Raw genomic sequence first — 18,224 nt, 5'->3', positions numbered from 1 at the left:
TTTGTCTGTGCGTCAAACCCTACCAAGCCTCCTACTCAGACAGCATTGTGCAGTTTTGCCGAGGTGGCACAAATGTTATCTAAATAGTCAGCTCGTTATGTTTTGATACGCCGTCTGTATGTGTGCTGGGATCAGGCAGTTGATGCGGGCAGCCCCAGCTTATCATTTCTCCCCTCACTTTATTAGCGAACCGGCTATTCAGCAACAGGAGATCGGCTGCTCACAAATGGGGCTTTTAAAACACAGATAAAGCCTATTAATATACCCCCTTCACCCGGTTTATTTTGAGGTAAGACTGCTGTTCCACTTTAATAAGGGTCGCTTCAGAGGGGAAGGAAGGGACGTTTAAAACGAGAGACGTTGCATTAGCCGCTCGGCTAAGTGTTTAGCATCCGTTTGTGTATTTATGAGGCTGTTTCTCTCTGGCTTTCACAACTGTCAAACTTTCAATAACAACCGGTGTTTATTGGATCATTCACCAATTTAGCACAGATACTGTAGTGTTGCCTTTAGAAAGATCTTTACATGGTAGAAAAGTAGTCGACGTGTCTCCGCTAAATATGCTCGGATGCTAACTCGGTACAAAAGTCATCATCTCAAGTCAGACAATAACCAATAATAGTGCGATTATAAAGCCCACCGAGCAGTAAATACGGACGCTTTATGTGGTTTGACAGTCAAAACAATGCACTTGTTTGGTGTGGAGTATTGTCTCAAACCTCCATCAAACGTCAGAGGTATTTAAATTCGTGTTGTGTATAAATATTTGGTTGTGTCGATGTTGATGACTTGTTCAATCCAGAAGGCATCGTTGATACTTTATACTTTTTCCAAATGTATATGTAGAATTTGAGTTTGTATTGAGTTTCGTGATGCGTTTCTTTGAGGGTCTCTTGAAATACTGATAGTTGGGATAGGGGTCTTTGCTCAGTGTTGTGGGTATTAGCAGTCTAGGTCTTGTGATGGATCACGATCTACACGTGTGTGTTCCTCAGTGCTGCTCTCAATGATTTCAATGATTGACTATGCTTTCTTTCCATTGCCACAAGAGAAGCATGTTTTTCAGATTTCATGTGAAACCAAAGATAACGCTTTAGTTTACAAGCAAAGTTTGAACGTGATTTTCTGTCTCACAAAATTGTGTGAATCCATGTTGCAATGCTATCACTGCCAAGTATTTTTTTGTAGTGCAGTATTTTTCCATCATGCAGGATCTAACACGAGGGAGCTGGCACAACACACAAACTGGCAGCTCAGAGTAAACAGTCCGCAACACTTGGATGCGCCGTATCACACGTGCAAAGCAAGCTGGTGTCTTCATTTGAGATGACTTAGTCTCCACTAGTTGCCATGTGCTTTATTCTACATGCATCCCTTTCAGAATCGGTTTTGAAGTGAGGTGTTCAAGTTTCAGGGATGTAAAAACTCTTGTAATAACTTTTGAAAGTTCTGCAGACATTTTGATGATCAGGCTTTCCACTATGTCAGTCGAACTCAACTTTCCATTGTTTTCTTGATGACTTCACTACCTGGAGGGCTTTCAAAGCTCATAACAAAATCAAAGAAGAACAGGCGTGCTACTACTTAAAATGATGTTGAACTGTGTCTCTTATCTGTATGATATGATATGTTTCAGAATCAGCACTCGGGCTTTTATAATGTGGAAACATTGTGCTAACTGTGGTATTTGAGACACATTGACTGGTACTGGCCTTCTGGTAATGGTGAGGTAATCTGCTGGAGGCGGATTATGGCGTTCTGTGTAGCTGCGGATCAGCATGACCCTGAGGAAGAGCTTTTCTTGGCTCTCGCTAAAGGATGTTTATCTAAATATAAAAGTTGTTTTTAATGTGATCTAATCATATATTTTACATATTTTAATGTCCGTTGTCTTAAATAGACTCTGTCATTTATTCACCCTCATGTCATTGGAAACCTGTATAGGACTCTGTCTTCTGTGGAACACAAAATAAGATATTTTGAGAAATGTCTCTGTGGTTTTATGTCCATACAATGGATGTCATTCTTGGAAATATCATTTGTGTTCTGCAGAAGAAAGAAAGTCTTACAGGTTATTTTAATGATGAAAGGTTTTTCATTATTCTGAAAAGGATGCATGTATGTTTTATTGCTTTGTAAAGCCAGTTTGCTCTAGTCCTGCTTGCTGATTTTATGTCGCCTCTTTCTAATACCTGTCTCTGTCTTTTGCAGTGGCCTGAGAGTTTGTGGCCATGGGTGACACCGAGCTGGAGCTGTCCCCCGCCCGCCTAGAAGAGCTGCAGAAGAGCCCATCAGCCTCTTCCACCTCCACCACCTCCTCTCTGTCCCTACCCTCTTCTCCATCCTCTGGCCCTCATCCCCTAACCAGCTCCAGCCCGAGCACCAGCGAAGGCCTGTCCACTTCCAGCCCCCCTCTGGACGTCATATCCGAGGGAGTGGGTGAACTCAGCCTGGTGATCGATACCGAGGTGGCTAAGAAAGCCTGCCATGAGGTTCTCCAAAAGGTGAAGCTCTTGAAGGGCGACGGAGATGTACCTCCAGGCAAAGCAGAGCCCGGTCTGGCAAACGGTACCATGCACCATGAGCCCACAGATGTAGACGGAGGAAAGCCTCAAAAGATCCGAGAGGAGGAGGCGGAGCCCGTAAAGAGCGTACGGCGGCGTCAGAAGAACAACTCATCCAAGCAGTCCTGGCTCCTGCGGCTATTCGAGTCTAAGTTGTTCGATGTCTCCATGGCCATCTCTTATCTTTACAACTCTAAGGAGCCCGGCGTCCAAGCTTATATCGGCAATCGACTATTTAGTTTCCGAAACGAGGACGTGGATTTTTACTTGCCCCAGTTGCTCAATATGTACATCCACATGGACGAGGACGTGGGCGACGCCATCAAACCCTACGTGGTTCACCGCTGTCGGCAAAGCATCAACTTCTCCCTGCAGTGCGCCTGGCTGCTGGGGGCCTACTCTTCTGACATGCACATCTCCACGCAGCGTTACTCCCGCGGCACGAAGCTGCGTAAACTCATCCTGTCAGACGAGCTCAAGCCCTCCAGCCAGCGTGGCCGCAGGGAGATGCCGCAGCCTCCCCCGTCCTGCCCCCCTCCCCTTCATCATGGTCAGGGCATGAGCGAACACAGCCTCTCGCCCTCCAAACGCACGCACCAGCGCTCGAAATCTGACGCCACCGTCAGCATCAGCCTCAGCAGCAATCTGAAGAGAACCGCCAGCAACCCCAAAGTAGAGAGCAGTCAAGATGAGGTGAGATACCTGTGAGGTCACAATGGTCACATGCTTGTGAAACTGTCATATTTGTTACATGTTAGCGTAAGTGTTTTAGTGATTTACTTCACTCTCTAGCCATTGCATACACCTGCCGCAGATGTTGGTTCGCAGCTGTTTGATGCAAATGAGGAAGGCAGACAGCTCACAGATTTGTGTGGTTTCTATGGATGCGCTGGAAAAGGTGTGTCCCTGTTAGCTAGTGTGACTCTGGGACTGATAGTCAGCAGCTCGGCAACGAGAATGTTCAAGCGGTTTCTTTAATGGCCGGTCTTTGTGAGATGCCTTACTGTGTTCTGGTTCTATAAGCCATCACAAAATTCTAACTGAAATAGGGACTTTAATATAGCCGTGATTGTTTCTGTAAAGCACATCGGAGACTTCATTTACAGTTGATTTCAGTAAACTAATGTTACATTACAAAGCTGATGCTTAGAAATACAGCCGCGGAAAAAATAAAGAGACCATTGACAGAAAAGAGCGTTATTTCGGAATTTATATGTATGTGTTTAGGGTAAATGATCAGTTTTGTTTCATTCTGTAAACTACTAACAATATTTCTTCCAAATTTAAATGAAAAATATTGTTTCCATTTGCATTTATTTGCAGAAAATGAAAACTGGAAACAGGTCAAAATAACAGAAAAGATGCTCTGTGTTTTTTCAGACTTCAAATACTGCAAACAAGTTCATATTCACAAAACAACCGTAATATTTGTACATGTATTTAGGAAAAGTTCAAAAATATTTTTTTATGAGATAACCTCGATTTTTATCACAGTTTACGTGTATTGTCATGAAGTCTTTCACATTGCTGTTGGATGACTTTGTCACTCCTGAGGTTTGATTTTGTTGAAATGCAACAGACACTGGACTGGAATGGCCACGATGCATCTAGAAATGCTGATGAAATGAACATTTGCAATGGTGTCTTAATTTTTTTCTGTGTGATACTCTAAAAAACATTGCGCACACAGATTTTGGGTAATACAGTCCATTTGTTATTAATTGGATTACAATTTTTATATGAATTAATTGAATTTCAAGTCTGCATTCCTCTTAAGATTTTTCAGCTTGTCACAGTGCATTATGGGATTGCATACCATGGAATGCCGGCGTAAAATTGGCCCTAACAAGCTAAGAATGCAGCCTAATGTTGCCGGCTACCTTTTGAAAGCCTTTGTGGCTTTGATGCTGTCTAGATAGTCAGATGATTTGATTTTGGAACCAAGCTGTGGTTTTTTGGCCTATTTGAATTACTTCACCACAGCCACATATGTAAATTTGAACCGCCAATCCTATTAAAGGCAGGAGCCAGCAGGGGCTGAATCAATTTTTGTTTGTGCTCACAGAAGAATCTCTGCAGTTCTCCTTGTTAGGACAGCCTATTCTTTTTGTTTTATTTGCGCAGTCATGCTGATAATCCTCTGGATTTCATGGCACTAACAAATCACCTCTCGTGCTGCTAACAAGTGGCAGGCTGACCTCTCGGTGGATTGGAAGTCCAGGATTAGTTTGGAGATGGGTGTAGCAGATGGATCCGTATGGCCAGTATCCACCTTATTTTTGGCGTAAATGTGGGCGCCGCCATCTTTGAGCTGTTTGTGTTTAGACTTCCGGTGTAGCTAATGGCAGTCGTATTGCGAGTGAGAAGAGTGTGCTGTTTTGACTGGCTAGTTAATATTTATTATGGAATCCAAGGTACAAGCTTAACGTGTGCAGTTAGAGGTTGCCATAATGTCCGGTGCAAACGCAAAAAAATGTCTACAAAACATTTGTTTTGACCGTAATCCACGCACCAGAACTGAATCTGGATGTGGCGCTCCCTATGATCAGCATCCATTATTCATTATTTTAGCCCTTTCTCCTGGACAATTGACCTCCTTGACTACAATAACTAATAAACATCGTTCAAAGGCAGGGATTTATGGGTAGAGTGACACTAAATGTAGAAAAATATCAGATTATATATAAAACATATTTAGCACAACTAAATAAACAGTATGCAAATGTTGGTATAATAATATTAGCAGCAGTTAAAATGCTGTCAGCATTTTTATATGTATTTAGCAGTTTAAATCTTAATAGGCAAAAGTAAACCTTGCCCTGCCATTACATTACATTTTTATCCAAAGCACATTTAATTTATTGTCAACACGCTAAACAGTACTGATATCTTGTAATTTACCAGGCCATGTTACTATGAGGATTAAAGCTGACGTGAGTAAGGGAGAGAATAAGCATCATGAAATTATGTTTATTTAACTGACATAAAAACAGACAGTTACTGGTTAAAATGTTTTGAGTTGTTTTTCAAGTTGTGATGGATGCTGCAGCTCGGTGGAGACCTGCGATACAAGAGCAAGCAGCCGTCTCCATTCTTCTGTTATTAGTTGTAAGGATCCAGGAATGTTTGATCCACTTTGACTGGGATTCGCATCTGCTTTTAAAAACACAAATTCGTGGTCTGTCATGTACAAATTTCGACAGAATTTATTACCTTAGCATTATACCATAATGGCCATTTCTCGAAACATTATATTTATTACCTGATAAGGATTTAAGGTTTGTCTTCCAACTCTTTTAGTTTAGAAAACTGATCCAGGTGTGTCTTTGTTGGTCAGTGTAATTTAGATTTTGTGTGTCTAGTTTATAGCAACAGTCTCTCCATCAGCCCAGAAGGAAACTGTTTATATGGGTTAGTATATAGAGTGAATTGTCTTTTGAATTTTTTCGCAACCATTATGTAGTGTCAGGTCAGCAGGTTATGTAATATCCTCCCACGTATCATGTTCTTTTGTGATGTGTAACTTCAGAGCACCTTTCAGTTGTTCTGTATTTTCGGTTCCTTTATTTCCCCCTCATGACGCATCACGCCCCGCCGCTCCTTTCACCCAGTACACCCTCTGTTCATGTGCGCATAATCATTCGCCTTCCTCTTTTATCTCTGTGCAGTGTAGTTTTGTACCCCCTCCTGAACGTGAGCTCGGTGCAGCGATGTTGCCACGTTCTGCTACGGTAACAGAGGCGACGTCACTTCCACGGCAGCAAGCTGTTCATTGGTATGATTATGAAATGTGTTCATGGCATTGGCTCACAAAAGAAGCGCGTTAAAGGTGTTAACGTAGGAATGTTTCACTTTAGTGATTACCTTTAGACGTTGTGACGTATAGGTTTACTCAATGGAAATTAGAGAAAGACAAGCATTTAATTAAATCATGAGTATAGGGCAGATTAAACACGTGGTAGTGTTTTTTTTTTAAGGGATACTAACCCGCTAGTTGTTCCGAAGCTGTGTACATTTCTTTGTTCTGTTTAATAACAAAGAAAGATATTTGGAGTAATGTGAGGCACCATTGACTACCATAGTAGAAAGAATTAAAATGGTAGTCAAAGGTGCCCCAGAACTGTTTGCTTTCCTGAATTCCTCAAAATATCTTCTTTTGGGTTCAACAGAACAAAAAATGATACAATCATTTTTCCTACTATGCTAGTCAATGGTGCCCCAGAATTGTCAGTGGCTAACATCTTCCAAATATATTTCTTTGTATTCAGCTGAACAACTAGAGTGTGAGTAGTTCATGACAGAATTTTCTTTTTTTTGGGTGAAGTATCCCTTCAAGAGAGGGATGGCAGGAAAGAAACATCAAGTGGCAGAAATGCGATTTGGAATCGGGGTGCATTTGAAAATAAAGTTGTGCTTTTTCTAGGGCTGTCAAATGATTAATCACGATTAATCGCATCCAGAATAAAAGTTTGGGTTAACATAATGTATGTCTGTGTACTGTGAATTTTTATTTTGTATTTATAAAAACATACGCATTTATTTAAGAAAAATATATCATTTTAATATTAATAAACATTTCCATATCATTTAAATTATTGGAAAATATAAATAAATACATGGAAGCATTTTCTAAATATATACATGTATGTGTTTATAAGTAATAAATAATATGCGCAGTACACAGACATGCATTATGTAAACACAGACTTTTATTCTGGATGCGATTAATCGCGATTAATCGTTTGACAGCCCTACTTTTTTCCTTTTTGAATGTTGATCTACTCCGTCATATTGAGCTTTGCCGGGTGCTAACTCTTATCAGAGCAGTTTGAATAGCATACAAGTCAATCAGTTCCTTGTGTAAATAAATCACTGCTGCTTTTTAATCTAATCATGCACATGTTTCATTCTTTCTCTAAACTTTGAGTAGTCTTATCTTCTCTTAGAGAGCTTTTCAGGATAGAGGTTTCATCTGGGCAGTACAATGTTACTCTGTGTTATCAGGTGGAATTTGGACCCCTGCTTTGCTGGAAGAACTGATGGGTTCAGTTTAGCCTTATCAAGACAAAGGTTCATAATTCAACTAATACACAGGGAATTAATAACTCTCATCCCCCCAGGCAGTGCCAACACAAAACAGTGTTGTGCTACAAATACAATCAACTGTTATTTTACTGAAGGAAGTGTAAGTGCCTTTGCTGTCGAGAGGCGGGTGGGCGTCCTGCAGTCATAAGGTGTGGGGGAAGAAAGCATTAAGAAGTCCGGTAGGTCTGGCACGGATGCTCTGGTATTTCTTTCCAGATGGGAGGACCGAAAGTTGAGATGATGATGTGTCTCTGTGTTAGGGAGACGCTAATGGGGCTCCACAGGACTCTTTTGTATACATTATTGGATAACACTTTACAATATGGTTGCATGTATTAGCATTATTTATCATAAACTATCACAAAACATTTTTTAAACTTTAAACAAAATTTTGTCATCCTTTATTCACCTGTACCCATTCACATCTATTGTACAGATACAAAGCCAATGCAAGTCAATGGGTACCGCTGTTGTTCGGTTACGGATATTCTTTAAAGTATCTTCTTTTGTGTTCATACATAAAGAAGATTTATAGGACTCTCAGCATATGCATGCTTGTTTTAGTTCCAGCCTGTTTGCTGATTTATCATCTTTCTGATAAGACCACCACAGTCATGGTGTGTGCACAGTGTATGATGTCATGATGTTGGTGCTGGTCCAAGATGCAGTATGAGCCAATATCTCAGTGACTTTGATGTTATGATCTGAATTACACCTGATGATGATTTTAAATGAAAATAAATGATTTTCTTTATGGTTGCAGTGGCCTTGAAGTAGGGCTGGGCGATATGGCAAAAAAGTAAACTCGATAGTTTTTTTCTATATTGATCGATAACGATATTTATTTCGATATATATTAAATTTAAAAACTGTATTTAAAATAATCTATTTTAAATACAGTTTATTAACAAAAGTTAACCTTTAACCAGTTAAAATTCAATTAAATTAATGCACTGCTGCAACACAGAGGATATTAGGCCATAAACAACATGTACCAGTTCATTCAGTCTCATTTTGACTCAATTGACTCGTTAAGTAAAGGGAGTGTTCATTCAGTACATTCAACCAATGAAAGGGCTCCGTTACTGTGTACATTCGAACGCTATTGGCTCAGCACCTGCGCACATACATAACGCTACAATAATGTCTTGCTTATTACGGTGGGATTCATTCAATGCATTCAGTGAACCTTAGTCTTTCAAAAAGACATCTCACATAAACTGTAGTACATTTCTTTAATCATGCAAGCATCTTACATACAAGGTTCAATATTTTAATGTGCACACAAACTCACTTCATTACATCTCTAATCTCTACAGGGCATCGCTGGTTTGTTTCATAAGCACCAGCTCATGTTAGCAGATAGTTAACGATGGATATAAAAACGTTTGTGCTCGAGTTTCGAAGTAACTCGCTTGCATTTGCGCCTCAAGTTTGTTTTGTTTAACCGGCGATTGCGAAAAAAAAATAAGACACTTGATAAACCGCGTGATGACAACTCGAGGTTAGTTTCACCTTTGTTTCCGCTTCCAGTCATGTTTTCCTCCTCATGTCGAGTTTTCTTTGCCAAGTGCAGTATGAAATGGACTTTGTACTTTGACGCGCATGATAAAAGCTGCACGCTGACTGACTGTTGTTGCGTTTTTTTCTGCGTTCTGTTAGACTGTGAGATTAATCCATATCGAGTCAAAATGCCAATAGCTTATCATCGTTTTTGAAATACATTCTATCGCGATTCGATATGATATCGTTTATCGGCACAGCCCTACCTTGAAGTATGATGATGCAGTAATAAGACTGTAGAAGCCACTCATTTGGTAAATAGTCAGTATAAACACGCCTGTTAATAAGTAAAATGCTATATAAATTAGGGTTAATAAACTTTATTACTCGGCTCGTTGGAATGCTTGATTCCGATTGGCCAGTCACGACATTTGCAGGTTCCCAGATAGACGAGACGATGCGAGACGAAAAGTAAGGCCATTCAACGACAACTGAGACTTTTTCAGAACGCAATATCGTTGACGAAAAATGATGAGACTAAAATGTAGTTATAAAAGTCAAAACTTACCTAAAAACTCTTTTTAGTCTTTGTCGATAAAAATAGAAGATAAATATTACAGATTTTAATGCGAGCCTCTGCTGTACGAGCGTTCATGTTTGCGGTCGCCAGATAACAGGAGTTCAGATCCCCCAAGCAGGGATGAAAGGTTAAAAAAGTATACGTTTTCTGACGTTTTTCGGGCATCAGGAATTTGTGGGAGAAATTAAGGTAGAGGTTGGATGTCTATGAATAGGCCGTGCGTGCGTGTTGGTGAGTGGAGGAACCGTCTGAGGAAGGAAAGACGTGATTAATTCATGCATTTTAATGCAATAATAAATAGCGCTTCTGGCAAAATGTGTATCTGTTTTAGATCAGTCTCCAGCCCAGACCCCCACTCATTTCCATCAATTATAAAATATAGTATTTATGCATTAATATAATAATGCAGTAATATACATTTTGAGATGATTTTGAGCCTTGTCAGCTGCTGTAAATAAGACGTTTTTGTGGGCTGTAAGTTTTACGTTCGTACTTTGTCAATTTTATGTTAAAGGGATAGTTCTCCCAAAAATGAAATCATCAGTCATCGTTTACTCACCCTCTTGTCATGTCAAACCTGTATGAGTTTCTTTCTTCGGCAGAACATAAAAGAAGATATTTAGAAAAATGTTGTTGACCGAACAGCGATGGCAGCCATTCACTTGCATTGGTTTTGTGTCCATACAATAGAAGTCACTGGCTGCCCCGCTGTTCGGTTATCAACATTCTTCAAAATATCTTCTTTTGCGTTCTGCAGAAAAAAGAAAGTCATACAGGTTTGACATGACAAGAGGGAGAGTAAATGACAGAATTTCCATTTTTAGGTGAACTATCTCTTTAATATGTATCCGGTCAAGCATTAAGCCATGTGTGTGGGATTGTGTTTCTGTGTGTCCTGTAATCCCTCACCACCGGCCGTGGAATGTTTCATCAGAGTAGCTCTCAGGGATTAGACCCAGTCACATCAGTTGCCAGAGCCACACATGACAGGACATTCTGCAGGCCTGCGGTCTCGGATGCTCACACGCATGAGCGGAGTGTAACCTTGTGTTTTTGTCTTGCTCTTCCCCTGCTCTTGTACTGTAACTGCCCCCTCCCTTTTCCTTTCTCAGGATTTGAGCTCCAGCTCCGACAGTCTCGAGCTAGAGGCTGGTACAGTAAGTCTCTGACCGTCCATACACTCTCGTCTGTGCGTAGTGGGATGATGGCTGTGTCTGTTTGCAGGCGGGGTTGACTCCACAGATTCCTTCAAATGTGTGCCTTTGAGATTTGCAATCATGCCGTCGCATTTCAATTCTATATTGGCACATTTTTCGAAAAAGGTACAAAAAAAACCTTACAAATAAAACTCCAAATCTCACAGTATTTAAGTTAGTTTGGGACCAGGCCAAAATAGTTTTGTTTAATCCATTAGGAAATCAACGGATTTACGCCTGGATTGTTTCGGAAAAATCTGACTTGTACCTTATTCGTAGAAAGAGATTGATGTTAATAATAGATGATAAATGACCCAAAGTCTTTTTCTACGACCTGACAGCATGTTTGCAAACACATTTGTGCGTTTGTTCTTTTACGTTTTAGTTGTAATTATTGGGAGGTGTAATTATCCTCTTATTCTCTTATTTAATCGAATGTGAAGGTGTTTTGAGCTGTCGGGATAATAATGTTAGAAATGGAATCATTTATACGGTTTGTGTCGGCTTCAGACTGGGCTTTTCTCTTACAAGTATGATGTGATTATAATTTAGGTTTTCTTACAGAGATTATCTAACACAATTACAAACACAGAGTAACAGTGGAAGACATTGGTGGAATGAACTCCTTTTTTTGTTCTGGGTATATGCAAAGGCTTTAAAGGGGTCATTCAGCCAAAAATATTAAATAGTTATAATTTACTCATCTATATGTCATCCCGGATGTATTTGACTTCCTTTCTTCAGTTGAACACACACAAATCATTTTGAGTTGAAATGCTGTATACTATATCTGACAAGCACATCCATCCATCAATAAAAACGATTCATTTGGGTTTAACTGAAGAAAAAAGTCATACATCTGTGATGGAGTGAATTATGAGAGAATTTTCGTTCTACGAGATGGAAATCATTTTATGGCACTGCCGTTTGTTTCTGCAACCCTTTATACATGGATTGGGGATATATATCCATGTACCCTTTGGCATTTGTAAGCACAGGTCGCACATGTGGAGGAGTTTGATGAGTCTTTCTCCACATTTTTTTCTGTCCTTGGATGTTTTTGTGTTAATACTTTTTCTCATTTCAGGTGACGCTATTCATTCATGACTCTTTTGCTCCACCTTGTGGTCAGCTGTTGCTAAAAGCCCTCGCTTCCCCTTTTTTCTTTAAAATGACCCCCATGCTTCATTTTCAGTTTACAATGCTGTGTCAATCATGCATGCAGATGTTTTGAGCACGGCTCATTATGGTGCTGTGCTGATTAATACAAAAAACAATTATAACTCATGTCCATAGAACGTCAGTACTGACTGGTTTGTGTTTGGCTCAATACCCAAATGTTCAGCTTCCTGTCAATACTCGCTTAAAATGAGTAAAATATTGAATACATATTGAGATATTTTGTTCTACGAGCATACTGTTTCTTTGGTCAAATTCATTTCATTTCACTCTTTCTTTTCATCATGTTAAAAGGATGTGTCTCACTTCTCCCGTCGTCTTTTGTTTCCCTCTCAATCTTCCTCTCGTAGCCTGTGCGTCTGACTCCCCAGAGAGAGTTCATTAAGTCTCTGATGGGCATTGGCAAAAGACTGGCCACTCTGCCCACTAAAGAACAGAAGACTCAGAGGCTGATCTCAGAACTGTCCCTGCTCAACCACAAGCTGCCCGCGCGGGTCTGGCTGCCCACGGCTGCTTTCGACCACCACGTGGTGCGCGTGCCTCACACGCAGGCCGTCGTGCTCAACTCGAAGGATAAGGTGAGATTGTGCTCAGTTTCTTGTGAAAATAAGTTGTGTTATAGTTTATTCCTCATGTACAAATGTTGTACAATTTCCCAAAATGTTTTGTGCTCGTTCAGGCACCTTATTTAATCTATGTAGAAGTTCTGGAATGTGAAAACTTTGAGACGTCAAGCGTGCCGGTCAGGATTCCAGAAACGCGGATCCGCAGCACACGCTCCGTAGAGAATCTCCCGGATTGCGGCATCACGCCCGACCAGCGTGCCAGCAGCTTTTCCACGGTTCCCAATTATGACAACGACGACGAGGCGTGGTCTGTAGATGACATCGGAGAGCTGCAGGTGGAGGTACCCGGAAAGAACGACAACCATCTTTGAACGTTTAGCATTGTCATCAGAGAACTTACCTGTTTATTTTTGCTTCCGCTTTAAGCTTCCTGAGATCCACACCAACAGTTGTGACAACATCTCCCAGTTCTCAGTAGATAGCATCACGAGCCAGGAGAGCAAGGAACCTATTTTTATTGCAGCTGGAGACATCAGGTACACTCATGCATCTATCGCTAGAAACAGTAAAGACTATAGTTATTATACGACGTTTGTGTTCTGTTATTTTAGACGACGTCTGTCGGAGCAGCTCGCCCACACACCCACCACATTCAAGAGGGATCCGGAAGATCCCTCAGCTGTAGCTCTAAAGGAACCGTGGCAGGAGAAAGTGACGTCCGTATCACATTTGACACCTCGGCTTGATTTCTCATTCCATCGTTTTGGACTGTGATTGAGTTTTGTTCTTCTGTGTTGTTGAATAGACGAATCAGAGAGGGCTCCCCCTATGGGCACCTGCCCAGCTGGCGTCTTCTTTCTGTTATCGTGAAATGTGGCGACGACCTGAGACAGGAGCTGCTTGCCTACCAAGTGCTAAAACAACTGCAGGTTGTTTGTTTATATCACAAATAGACGTGGATGGTATTCATATAGTATACAGCTCTGATCATATATGGGAGAAGTCTGTATCTGTAAATACATTTCTGATATTTATCTTCATCATTGACACTCATTCTCGTCGTGTTTGGGGTCTCTTAGATTATCTGGGAGCAAGAGAGGGTTCCTCTGTGGATCAAGCCCTATAAGATCCTGGTCATCTCTTCAGACAGCGGCATGATCGAGCCGGTGGTCAACGCTGTGTCCATTCACCAGGTGAAGAAACAGAGCCAGCTGTTGTTGCTCGACTACTTCCTGCAAGAGCACGGCAACTACACTACAGAGGCCTTTCTTACAGCACAGCGCAACTTTGTCCAGAGCTGTGCAGGCTACTGCCTCATCTGCTACCTTCTGCAGGTGAAGGACAGGTGAGCGAAACCCACCGACTCGAGGGATAGTTCACCCAAAAAATGATTCATTATTTACTCATCCTGATGTCATTCCATTCCAAACAACATTGGCTTTTATAGACTTGCATTGTGTGAAGACGTTTCTCAAAATATCTCTTTTGTGTTCCACAAAAGACACTATGAGAATTGGCTGAAGTGTGCCTGATTGCTGCAGAATTCCCTTCGGAGCGAAACATTTTGGCTGAGAATTGTCTCAAATGTAAATGTTTATATTATATGAATAATATATTATTTGCATTATAGGCACAATGGAAATATCCTGCTGGACTCGGAGGGCCACATCATTCACATCGACTTTGGTTTCATCCTCTCCAGCTCGCCACGAAACTTGGGCTTTGAGACGTCTGCCTTCAAACTCACCAGTGAATTTGTCGATGTAAGTGCAGATCTCTAAAAAGTACTCGTCATGTCCGAACTGGGGAGAAATAACGCATGGCTGAAATCTGCTTTAAGGTGATGGGAGGTCTGGATGGAGACATGTTCAACTATTACAAGATGCTAATGCTCCAAGGACTCATCGCTGCACGCAAGCACATGGAGAAGGTCATCCAGATCGTAGAAATCATGCAGCAAGGTATCGCTCGTCTTGAAAGTTTACACACAACCTGAAACTTTTGGTATCGTTCGGCTTTTCAACAGAACCGTGTTTGTATTCGACAGGTTCTCAGCTCCCCTGCTTTCACGGCTCCAGCACCATACGTTACCTGAAGGAGAGATTCCACATGAACCTGACGGAGGAGCAGCTGCAGGTGTTGGTGGAGCAGATGGTGGACGGCTCCATGCGCTCCATCACGACCAAGCTGTACGACGGATTCCAATATCTCACAAATGGCATCATGTGAGCGGAGGGTGCACATGGACTAGAACGCTAGAACTGGAAATAGGCTGCACCGTTTTGAAAAACCACTCCCGTTTCCCATAACCACCCCTGCTTGTCTGCCTTTTCGTTATGGATTTCTTTTTACTCTGAAGAGGTCTTGTGAAGCAACTGTCTTCTTTTCTCAGCTGGATTTCTGGTTTAAACTCTTGTCTTCTTGCATTTCCCTGGATGTCCCTTCAGAGTTATTTTACCCAGTTTTTCAGTGCCTCATTTAAACACTAGACTAGGCTGCTCTGTCACGACCTGGTTTTACTCGCACATGTGTACAGACTTTACCATCCCATATTAACATCTGCAGTTTCTTTTTTGCTATACCACTAATGCTTCATATCCTTGATTGATGGAAATGACTGAATAACATTCAGATTTTAACACGCACATCTGCAATGTGTAGTCCTTGCTGGGGTGGAAATGAGGAGATGCTGTATGTAAGCCTGTAAATTGCCTGTAAAATGAGAGAACGGGGTGGTAAACATTGCTGCTTTGTCCAGCTATGTGAAGTCAGTGTTACATTAAATGTTTTCTAAGAGAACTTCAGCTCTCTGTCTTAGTCAGCGCTGCACAATGAAGAAAACCATCAAGCCATCAAACTTTCACTTCAAAAGCCCTTGTGCAGCAATGGGGTGAATAAAGCTTTTGGATGTTGTACACTTTAAAACACCAAAGACACTGACCAGTGATATACTCTCATCCGATTGGTTACTGGTCTAACTGAAAAAAATGAAATAAAATAATGACTGGTCTGTTTTTTTACTATGGTAAAAAAAGGTATAGGAAGTGTTTCCAAAGGTGGTTGCTGTTTCAAATGTTGCAGACTAAAATATGACCTCGGCGACTTGGAGACAAAAACACTATTTATTGCCCATTTACAAATATTTCATGCTTACATGACATTTGTGAAATACACGTTCTCAACTCATCGTCTGTGGATTTCATTTTGTTGTTATGTTTGGCACAAGTTATAATCCAAGTGCTCATTTGTACAGCTAACCTGAATTTATAATGGCCATTTTCTCTCATCTGATCTCTGGCTACCTGAGGTGGGTCAACCATCTTTAGATGTAAATTGACTGTGAGCTACTGGAGTTTTTAATTATTTTTAATAAGTCAGAGAGGAGTTTAGAAGCTGTTGCACAGGGCACAGAAGTGTAAGGGCTATGAAAAAGGGGGGGATAATCGACCCATTAAGTCTTTGTTTTAATTCCTTTACATGTACAGGTCTAAACTTCCCTGCCTAGTTTTTTATTCTTTTATTTTCGTTGAAATTGGGGAGGGTTCACCCTTTCTTATGCTTTGTGACACCTGTACCATTTCTCTGTTTCTTAACTATTTTAATTCATTCTCCCAGTGAAAGACACAAATTCCTTTTAGATGTGTACGTTTTCAACAGCTTTTTCTTTCCTATTTTATATTTCTGTTGTTTCGACGTTAAATTCTTTCTTTCCTTTGAACCTTGTCAAATGGACCAGCTCTTAAGATCATGTGAATAACCTTTGTGAATGTACCTTTGTATAATAAATTAAATGTACCTATTCCACGTGTTTTGAACGTTCAGTTTTTGGACCATATTCTCCTGGGACCCAGCAATTGATTTTTGTGGTGCACATATTTTTCGTGCATATCGGGGAACCCAAAAATTCAACTGTTGTAAAGTTTTATGGATCATAAAGATCAGGTAAAGAATTGTGGTAACGCTCGTTTCTAGGGTGTGCTTTTTACGGCAAATGTTCGCCACAATTTTACGAAAAAATTGACCGTGTCCCAGACTTAAAATAAGGTGCAAAAACATATTAAATGTTCGGACACCGTGACAGTCGTTTAGGTAAAACATTGATGCACATCAATTTACATTTCCTTTTGTGAATTGAAAACACAAGCTTAAATCCACTTCACAATAGACTAAGTATTTTACACTGTTTGCTATTTTTTAAGAATCATTCTTCTATTAAACCATACTGTTATCATTCCTCCAAAACCAGAAACACTGTTATTTATGGAGACTCTTTCATCTTTTACAGACAGCTGGTATCTAGTGTTTTGGTCTGATTGTGACCGTGCTAAATGCTTGACATCAGATGTTCTAGAACCCGAGTGAAGACCTCAGACAGCTCATTGCTGTTAACAATGACCTTTGTCTGGTTGTCCTGGATTTGCCGTCAGTCTTGGCAAGAGAAGAAAACATTGAGGTTCAAATGAACGACATCATGAAAGGTCTTGATGTAAGGATAGAAAATGATCAGTACATATCACACTACAGACTACTGACTAAAGGTGCAGATCCACTCTACAAGCAACAGGTGGGAAGATAGTAAAATGTGTCTAACCTTTAAATGTGCAATCATCTTAGTTTATACAGTCGTTATTCTATATTATAAGTATCTTGACAGAGATACTAAGTATTGTTAAATGCTTGAGTACAGTTGTCTGCTGTAGTTGTATGTGTTCAAGTGATCATGTGCTAATGTCTTGTGTACTTTATGACAGATGCAGTCTCAGTGTGTTGGACCTTCAGTGCAGCAAAACTGAACAAAAGAAAAGTCATGACACACTTGTTACCGAGACAGTGACTATTATGCGGATTGCAGAACATTATGCAAACAGGAACCAAAGTAACAGTCCTATCTGTAAATGATTTGATGTCTGTAATGAGGCCTGTAATTTACTTGATGTTAAAAGACTTTCTTCTGTCCTCACTTAATGTAAAAAGACAACTTTAATAATATTTGATTGTTGATGTCTCAACAGCATTTTAGCTGACTAATACTTATTTAGAGTTATGTCTTGTGTTTTGACTAGGAGGAGCAAAAAGAACACGATGGTTATGTTAGACGAGTTTTTCCTCATGGAAAAGACTATAGTTTTTAACTAATAATAATTTTTAGGGAAATTTCAGAAATGTAATTTTTAATGAGCTCTCACATTTTTACTATTTATTGTTACGCAATATTTAATAACAGCAGCACTCAAAAGTGCATGTTTTTACATGTTTTTATATGTACTGTACTGTATACGAGTCTGAAGTGTGTTTAAAGACATCTTTATCTTTACATTGAAGACTGTTTATTGACTATCAACTTATTGTAATTGATAATTAACCGTGAAGATGGTTCTTGAAGTGAAAGTGACAATACACAGACGTACAAATGATCCGGCATTATGTAGAGATGTTGAGACATTGTAAATTAAAAATACAATTTCAGACATGTTTTGAGTTAAAAATGTTTTGATTCAAAGAAACAACCCACATTCTCTCCAACCTGAAGCTGAGATTTCAGTACGCCTTG

The 18,224-nt window shown here is 40.3% G+C and overlaps 1 protein-coding gene across 2 annotated transcripts; it reads left to right on the top strand.

Annotated features, from left to right (window-relative positions):
- The first annotated feature begins 115 nt into the window (after positions 1-115).
- Positions 116-17,880, top strand: pi4kb (phosphatidylinositol 4-kinase, catalytic, beta). Of its 2 annotated transcripts, XM_057339638.1 has the most exons (13): positions 116-289; positions 2,212-3,257; positions 10,845-10,889; positions 12,458-12,685; positions 12,787-13,014; positions 13,100-13,209; positions 13,285-13,389; positions 13,479-13,602; positions 13,753-14,018; positions 14,304-14,436; positions 14,514-14,634; positions 14,721-17,237; positions 17,425-17,880. In XM_057339638.1, exons 2-12 carry the CDS (start codon positions 2,232-2,234, stop codon positions 14,900-14,902), a joined length of 2,568 nt encoding a protein of 855 aa, XP_057195621.1. In that variant the 5' UTR covers positions 116-289; positions 2,212-2,231; the 3' UTR covers positions 14,903-17,237; positions 17,425-17,880. The 2 variants fall into 2 exon arrangements, with proteins under 2 accessions (XP_057195621.1, XP_057195622.1); XM_057339639.1 differs by lacking the exon at positions 10,845-10,889 and having other exon boundaries at positions 117-289.
- Positions 17,881-18,224: the final 344 nt, after the last annotated feature.

Source organism: Triplophysa rosa, linkage group LG8 (genome assembly GCF_024868665.1).
Source record: "Triplophysa rosa linkage group LG8, Trosa_1v2, whole genome shotgun sequence".
Classification (NCBI taxonomy): Eukaryota; Metazoa; Chordata; class Actinopteri; order Cypriniformes; family Nemacheilidae; genus Triplophysa; species Triplophysa rosa.
Note: the sequence above shows the minus strand (reverse complement) of the source record. Positions and strands in the feature narration are given on the sequence as shown.